Here is a 9,075-nt window from a genome sequence, read left to right as displayed (position 1 = left end):
TAAAACATGAGAACTATGTACATTCTAAATCAAACAGTTGGAAATTATGCCAACAGTTAAATGTAAATGCTACTCAAGAACATGGCATACTGGTAGTTTAAATTCTCTAACTCTTCTCTCTTCTATTTCAAAAATGACCCCGGTTTTTTTTTTTTTTTTTTTTTGAGACAGAGTTTTGCTCTTGTCACCCAAGCTGGAGTGCAATGGTGCGATCTTGGCTTACTGCAACCTCTGCCTCCCAGGTTCAAGCGATTCTCCTGCCTCAGCCTCCAGAGTAGCTACGATTACAATAATCTGCCACCACACTCAGCTAACTTTTGTATTTTTAGTAGAGATGGGGTTTGGCGATGTTGGCCAGGCTGGTCTCAAACTCCTGACCTCAAGTGATCCACCCACCTCAGTATCCCGAAGTGCTGGGATTATAGGTGTGAGCCACCGCACCCAGCCAAAAATGACTACTTTTTAATCATTCTTGCCTAAACAGTGATTGCTATGCAATTCATGTGGCCACCATCTCCCTTGCATTGTTTCTACAGATACGCTGTATTTCATGGCTAGTTGGTAGAGCACAGAAGCACTGTGCCCTTCTGTCAGGAAAAATGTGCTCAGCAACAGTATGATGACTGCCATCATAGTTTTATATGATTCCTCCCCACCTCCATGCTCTCTAAATCAGACAATAATCTGAAAACACAGTGTCCTTCTTCCTCGGGAAACTGACAGAAACGATTTTCAGCTAATGAAGTCATCCCTGTCATCCTACTGATTCTTTTTTTTTTTTTTTTTTGAGACCGAGTCTCACTCTATCACCCAGGCTGGAGTGCAGTGGCGCAATCTCAGCTCATTACAAGCTCCACCTCCCGGGTTCATGCCATTCTCTTGCCTCACCCTCCCGAGTAGCTGGGACTACAGGTGTCTGCCACCACGCCCGGCTAATTTTCTGTGTTTTTAGTAGGGACAGGGTTTCACTGTGTTAGCCAGGATAGTCTCGATCTCCTAACCTCATGATCCGCCTGCCTCAGCCTCCCAAAGTACTGGGATTACAGGCATGAGCCACCGCGCCCGGCATCCTACTGATTCTTTTCAAGAGACCACAGTGAAAGGTCTGTCAAGAAATCACATGAAGTGATTTCAAAGTTGGGGATGAAAGTCATAAAATGTAAAGTAGCCTTCCCAAAAAACCCCATATGATTATGTTTTTTAATTGCCTGAATATAACTGACCATTTCCACATGCCCTTGGACCTTTGACATACATCACATCATGAGATTCAACATATTTGGAGCTGTGATTTTTCTGCAGCATGCAATATCATAAATATTGGAGAACTAGAGCCTGAGTTACCGCTTGTGTAAATCTTATGTTCCATAGTAATGGTCCTTGAATAATAGCCTCAGCACACACAATCCATCTGTGTGGTTTCATCCAAAATGTATATTTTGATATCTAGTCATTTGGCAGGCCTCAAGTGACCTGTGTCACATACATTGCTGTGATTTCTCTTTAGTATGGAATCTCTGATGTTGATTAATGCTAGATCTCAGGATGAAGAGTTTGCCATACTCAGTTTGTAAGAACTCTCTCATGAATGAATTCTCTCATGCTGTGCAAGGTGTCAATTATTACTAAAGATCTTACCACACACATTTCATCTGTACGGCTTCTCTCCAGTATGGATTCTGTGATGATCTGCAAGGTTTGAATTTCGAGTGAAGTCCTTACCGCATTCATGACATCTGTAGAGTTTCTCTCTAGTATGAATTCTCTCATGTTTTGTTAGGTATAACTTGTGGCTGAAGACCTTGCCACATTCATTGCATTTGTAAGGCTTCTCTCCAGTATGAATTTGCCGGTGTCGTGCAAGGTGTGAATTGTGACCAAAGACTTTGCCACATTCACTACATTTGTAAGGTTTCTCTCCAGTATGGATTCTGTGATGATTTGCAAGGTTTGAATTTCGAGTGAAGTCCTTGCCACATTCATTACATCTGTAAGGTTTCTCTCCAGTATGAAATCTCTGATGATTGCTTAGGGATAATCTATGCCTGAAGACCTTGGCACATTCTTTACATTTGTAAGGTTTCTCTCCAGTATGAATTAGTAGATGGGCAGTAAGGCCTGAACAGTCTCTAAATGCTTTGCCACATTCATTACATTTGTAAGGTTTCTCTCCAGTATGAACTCTTTGATGTCGTGTAAGGCATGAAAGTCGACTAAATACCTTGCCACAGTCACTGCATTTGTAAGGTTTCTCTCCAGTATGTATTCTCTGATGTTGTGCAAGGTGTGAATTGTAACTGAAGACTTTGCCACATTCATTACATTTGTAAGGCTGCTCTCCTGTGTGTGTTCTATGATGATTGGTTAGACAAAACTTGTGCCTGAAGACTTTACCACATTCTTTACACTCATAAGGTTTCTCTCCAGTATGGATTCTTTGATGTCTGGTAAGGTGTGCATTTCGATTGAAGACCTTGCCACATTTACTACATTTGTAAAGTTTCTCTCCAGTGTGAATTACAAGATGAGCAGTAAGGCCTGAACCCCCTGAAAATGCTTTGCCACATTCCTTACATTTGTAAGGTTTCTCTCCACTATGAATTTTCTGATGTCGTGCAAGGTGTGCATTTCTATTGAAGACCTTGCCACACTCATTACATTTGTAAGGTTTCTCTCCAGTATGGATTCTGTGATGATTTGCAAGGTGAGAATTTTGAGTGAAGACTTTGCCACACTCATTACATTTGTAAGGTTTCTCTCCAGTATGGATTCTCTGATGTCGTGCAAGGAGTGAAATTCGATTGAAGAGCTTGCCACATTCATGACACTTGTAAGGCTTCTCACCAGTATGAATTCTTTGATGTTGTACAAGGTTTGAACTGTTACTAAAGACCTTGTCACATTCATTACATTTGTAAGGGTTATCTGCAGTGTGGATTACTTGATGGTTAGCAAGGCTTGAAGACACACTAAAGACTTTGCTGTGCTCATTACATTCACAAGGTTTTCCCCTAAATTGTGCTTTTTGTTCTTGTGGGAGAAATGGAGAATCATCAAAATCATTTCTATATTTATTTAAAATGTGGGATTTGACAGTAGAATAAATTTTTTGAAGTGGTGAAACTAAGGAATTGTTGTTAGGTTTTTGGATAGGTTTACATCCAGAAATATTCCTTTCAGCTTGAAATACCTGCAGTTCACTCAGATGTAATTGAAAGGTTAATCCAAGTTGATTTTTAAGAGATTTGTTTTCTGTATTGCTTCCCAAGTTTGAGCTGCTCTCTAAAAAAGAAAGAAAAAAGTGGAACTTCAACCCATGACAATGGCATGTTCAGTGTCTGACAGAGAGCCCAGATTCTGCCTCACCTGACTCAGACACTGGAAGGAATATGAGCATACTGTGTGTAGCATGCTGGCAGTACAGAAAACAAAAGGGATGGAGGGATGCATTAGAGCAGTGGGGAACCTGCAAGAGTCAGGTGGATTATGGGTGAGTTTGAGAGAGATTATGAGCAGAGAAATACAACAGAAATTGAAAGCTTCTGAGAAAAAGCAGGGATGAGCCTCTTACAGAAAATCAGAACTTTTAGATCAGCTGTATAGTCATTAGTAAGCCAGAAAAAAATACATCCCCAGAAAAGGAGTAACTGTTCCTACACCCTTTATAGCAGCCTAATTAGTAAAGGTATCCTCCTGCACAATTCTTATATAAAATACCTGGGAGAAGTGGTGGCTTTACCAAACCTAAACCAAAAATTATGAGGGCTACAAAAGGACAGGGAAATATGGCTAAAATTATGATCAATCAATCAATCTCCACAAAACAAGCCGAAAAATAGGCAGCCCTCTGAATTACTTGACGGGTATTTAAAGCAACTGCCTTAAGATGCTTAATGAGCTAAAAAAGATAACAGAGATAGATAACTAAATAAAATCTGGCAAACATTACATGAAAAGAAAAAGAATATCAATCACAGGAGAAACTACTAAAACCAAAAGAACAGAAATTCTGGAGCTGAAATATGATAACTGAATAATTCACTAAGGGATTCAACAGCAGACTGCAAAAGGAACAGAAAACAATGAGCAAACTGAAAGATACATTATTCGAAAGAATCAGCTCCATAGAGCAAAAAGAAAAAATGATGAAGAAAACCAACCCAAGTACATTTTTGAGATACTATCAGGTGGAACAATATACAAACTATTGGAGATTCACAGGAAGACAGAGGATTCGAAATCACCATTGTAGAAATAATGTTCAAACATCCTCAATCTAAGGAAAGAAATGAATATACAAATTCAAGAAGCTTGACCATGCTAACTAAAACTAACCCGAGGACATTCACACAGAGACATACTATAAAGAAATTATCAAAAGTCAAAGACAAAGAAACAATCTTGATAGTAGCGACAAAAAAAGACTTGCCATATAAAGGGAAACTGTATAACATTATGTATATTCTTCAACAGAAACTTTGTAGGCTAGAAGGCAGTGAGAGGATATGTTGAAAACATTTAAAGAAAAAAATGGCAAAAATACCAAGAATACTATATTTAGTAACATTCACCTGCAAAAATAAGAAATGTAGATGTTCTTAGAAAATGAAGAGCTGAGGGAGTGCACTGGTATTCTAGACTTGCCCAACAAGAAATGCTAAAGGGAATGCATCAATGTAAAATAAAAGGTCTCTAAATAGTATCTTTAACCTCAATGAAAACAGAAAGTTCACCATTAAAGGTCAGTAAATAATCAAATATAGAGATATTTATTATTACCCTTTTCTTTTGTAACTTGACTTTTAATGGTTTTTGTTTGTTTTTTGAGACAGAGTCTTGCTCTGTCACCCAGGCTGGAGTGCAGTGGTGCGATCTCGGCTCACTGCAACCTCTACCTCCCGAGTTCAAGCAATTCTCCCACCTCAGCCTCCCAAGTAGTAGCTGGGATTATAGGCATGCATTTTTGTATTTTTGTATTTTTAGTAGAGATGGGGTTTTGCCATATCAGCCAGGCATGACCTCAGGTGATCCACCTGCCTCAGCCTCCCATAATTCTTTCCTAGCAATTAAAAGACAAAATCATTTTAAAAGCGCTATATATGTATGTTAATGGGACCATAACGTATATCAAAATAATGTCTGCCATTAATAACAGAAAGTGAGAGTAGAGTTGTGAAATAGACCTTTCTGTATCTAATAAAAGTTACGCTGTTAATATTTCAAAATAGAATGTTTTAATTTCACAGTATTTGAAGTACCTGCAATGCTAACCACAAAAAGAAAATATATCAGACACACACACGAGATGGGATTCAAGTCTGTCACTACAATGAAACAAGCAAAACACTACAGAAGGCAGTAAGAAAGAAACGTAGGAAAAAGATCTACAAGATATTAAATAATCTACAGATAATAATCTAATATGTATTCTTTCGTTTTTTTTTTGAGACGGAGTCTCGCTCTGTCGCACAGGCTGGAGTGCAGTGGCGCGATCTCGGCTCACTGCAAGCTCCGCCTCCCAGGTTCACGCCATTCTCCTACCTCAGCCTCTTTTGTTTTTAATAGTTTCTATGTTTGATACTCTCCTTCTTTTCATGTAATGTTGGCCTGATTTAACTTTGGAATCAGAAGAAAACAAGATTTACTAAATCCTATCTGCAAGAAACTCCCTTTAATTCTAAGGACACAAACAAGCTGAAATGGAAAGGATGGAAAAATATATTCCATGCAAACAGTAACCAGCAGAAAGTACAGGTGGCAGTGTTAATATGAGAGAACAGACTTCTACTCAAAAATCATGAGAGACAAAGATTATTATAAAATGATGAAAGACTCGATTCACCAAGAAGATATAACAATTATAAATATATAAACACCAAGTGTCAGAGCTCCTAAGTACAGAATGATGCTGGGTGCAGTGGCTCATGCCTGTAATCCCAGCCCTTTGGGAGACTGAGGCAGGAGGATTACTAGAGCCTAAGAGTTTGACATAAGCCTGAGCAACATACTGAGACTCCATCTCTATTAAAAGTAGTAAGTAAATAAATAAAAACTAAGTATAGAATGGAAACTTGGGCCGGGCGCGGTGGCTCAAGCCTGTAATCCCAGCACTTTGGGAGGCCGAGATGGGCGGATCATAAGGTTGGGAGATCGAGACCATCCTGGCTAACCCGGTGAAACCCTGTCTCTACTAAAAAATAAAAAAAATTAGCCGGGCATGGTGGTGGGCGCCTATAGTCCCAGCTACTCAGGAGGCTGAGGCAGGAGAATGGCGTGAATCTGGGAGGCAGAGCTTGCAGTGAGCTGAGATCCAGCCACTGCACTCCAGCCTGGGTGACAGAGCGAGACTCCGTCTCAAAAAAAAAAAAAAAAAAAGAGAAAGGAAACTTGATAGAACTCCAAAGAGAAATATTGTTCCACAATATTATAGTTGAATTCAATATTCTAGTTCTGAAAATGGATAGAACCAGACAGAAGAACAATAAAGAAACTGAGGATTCTGGTTGGGAGCAGTGGCTCCTGCTTGTAATTAAACACTTTGAAAGGCTGAGGTGGGAAGATCACTTGATCCTAGGGGTTCAAGTCCAGCCTGGGCAACAAAGCAAGACCCTGTCTCCACAAAAAAATTTTAAAAATTAGCCAGGCATGGTAGTGCATGGTACTTGCACTTGGGTACTTGGGAGGCTGAGGCAGGAGGATCACTTGAAGCCAGGAGATGCAGGCTACTATGAGGTATGACAGTGCCACTGCACTCCAGCCTGGGCAGAAGAGCAAGAATATATCTAAAACGGGGGGAAAAAAAGGAAATGGAAGACTCAAACACCACTACAGACCCATGAGACATACGAGATATATACAGAACACACCACCCAAAACAGCAGAATACAAATTTTTCTCCAATTTCCATGGAACAACTTCCAGAATAGACCTCACAGTAGAATATAAAATGAATTCTTGATGATTTAAGGCCGAGCATAGTGGCTCATGCCTATAATCACAGCACTTTGAGAGGCCGAGGTGGGTGGATTGCTTGAGCTCAGGAAGTCGAGGCTGCAGTGAGCAGTGATCATGCTAATGCATGGCCTGGGCAACAGAGTGAGACTTGGTCTTAAAAGAACAAAAAAATCTGAAATCATGTAAACGATTGATTCCCATCATCATGAAACATAACCAGAAATTAACAGCAGAGGAAAAATGTATTAAGTCCACAAATATGTGCAATTTTAACAACACACTTAAAAAACCCAAGGGTTGAAAAAAGAAATCACAAGAAAAATTAGAAAATATCTTGATACAAAGAAAAACAGAAACACAATACACTAGAACTTGGAATGTAACAACAACAGTACTGGGAAGGATATTATGACACTGTCTGTTTACATTAAAAAACAAACAAACAAATGGGCCAGGCACACTGGCTCGCACTTGTAACCTCAGCACTGTGAGAGGCCAAGCAGAAGCCCAGTTCAAGACCAGCTTAAGCAACACAGCAAGACCCCATCTCTACTAAAAATTAAAAAAATTACCTGGGCATAGTGGCACATGCCTGTGATCCCCACTAATGGAGAGGCTGAAGCAGGAGAATTGCTTGAGCTCAGGAGTTCGAGGTTAAGTGAACCACGATCGTGTCATTGAACTTCAGCCTTATTACCAGGCTACTTTCATCAAAACAGAACTCTAGTTCTTCAAACTTATTACCAAGCTACCTTCATCAAAACAGAACTCTAGTTCTTCAAACTTATTACCAAGCTACCTTCATCAAAACAGAACTGTAGTGACATGAAGACAGATGTATAAACTAAGGGAGAACAGAGAGGCCAGAAACAAACCCTGAAAAATATGGTTAAATCGTGTTCCATAAAAATGCCAAAACCATGTGAGGAGAAAAGGACAGTCACTTCAACAGAGAGTGCTCCGGAAATTGGATATCTACATGCAAAGGAATGAAGCTGAACCCTTACTTTACACCCTATGCACAAATTAACTTAAGAATTGATTTATGACCTAAAATTAAGATTGAAAACTATAAAACTCCTGGAAAAAATAATAGATAAAAAGCTTTATGACAGTGGATTCAACAATGTTTTTTCCTGGCTATAACCTCAATGGAACAAGAAAGAAGGTAAAAATACATAAAATGCACTACAATAAGACAGATAATGATTGTGAATGAAGGAAAACAATTGCCAGAGTGAAAAGGAAACTTACTAAATGTAACAAAATATTTGCAAATCAAATCTCTAAGACATTAATATCTAAGATATATGTAACTCATACGAATAAAAAGATACTTCATTTAATATTATTGAATAAAAGTAAATGAAAAATTAAGAAATAAGGAAGAGTGGAATACACATTTCTCCAGAGGTGATATACAAACAACTAACAACCATATGAAAACATGCAAAATATCACTAATCATTAGAAAAATGCAAAGAAAACCCGAATGTTTATTGTTTAAAAAAAACCCAAAAAACAAACCAAAAAAAAAAAAAAAAAAAAAAACAGTAAATCACAAATGGCAAAAATGTGCAGAAATGGGAGACTTATATCCTGTTGTTGGAAATGTAAAATGGTGCAAAGAAGTATGGGCCAGGTGCGGTGGCTCACGCCTGTAATCTCAGCACTTTGGGAGGCTGAGGTGGGTGGATCACCTGAGGCCAAGAGTTGGAGACCAGCCTGACCAACATGGTAAAACCCTGTCTCTATTAAAGAAGTTCAAAAATTAGATGGGGATGGAGGCACATGCCTGTAATCCCAGCTACTCGGGAGGATGAGGCACAAGAATCACTTGAACCTGGGAGACGGAGGTTGCAGTGAACTGAGATTGTATACCGCACTCCATCCTGGGTGACAGAGTGAGACCCTGTCTCGAAAATAAAAAAATAATAATAAACAAGTATGACATTTTCTCAAATAATCCAAAATCAAATTACCAATATAGGCAACAATTCCTCATCTGGGTATATATACAAAAATTAGCTAGGCATGGTGATGCGTGCCTGTAATCCCAGCTACTCAGAAGGCCAAGGCAGGAGAATGGCTTGAGCTTGGGAGGTGGAAGTTGCAGAGGGC

The 9,075-nt window shown here is 39.2% G+C and overlaps 1 protein-coding gene across 3 annotated transcripts in view; it reads right to left on the bottom strand.

The window, feature by feature from the left end:
- Positions 1 to 1,174: 1,174 nt before the first annotated feature.
- Positions 1,175 to 9,075, bottom strand: part of LOC126943027 (zinc finger protein 610) — a 33,080-nt gene continuing 25,179 nt past the window's right edge. For all 3 annotated transcript variants that reach the window (XM_050771315.1, XM_050771316.1, XM_050771317.1), the window contains one exon: positions 1,175 to 3,282. In XM_050771315.1, the coding sequence (XP_050627272.1) occupies positions 1,649 to 3,282 (1,634 nt within the window). In that variant the 3' untranslated portion in view covers positions 1,175 to 1,648. The remainder of the gene's footprint in view (positions 3,283 to 9,075) is intronic.

Source organism: Macaca thibetana, chromosome 19 (genome assembly GCF_024542745.1).
Source record: "Macaca thibetana thibetana isolate TM-01 chromosome 19, ASM2454274v1, whole genome shotgun sequence".
Classification (NCBI taxonomy): domain Eukaryota; kingdom Metazoa; phylum Chordata; class Mammalia; order Primates; family Cercopithecidae; genus Macaca; species Macaca thibetana.
Note: the sequence above shows the minus strand (reverse complement) of the source record. Positions and strands in the feature narration are given on the sequence as shown.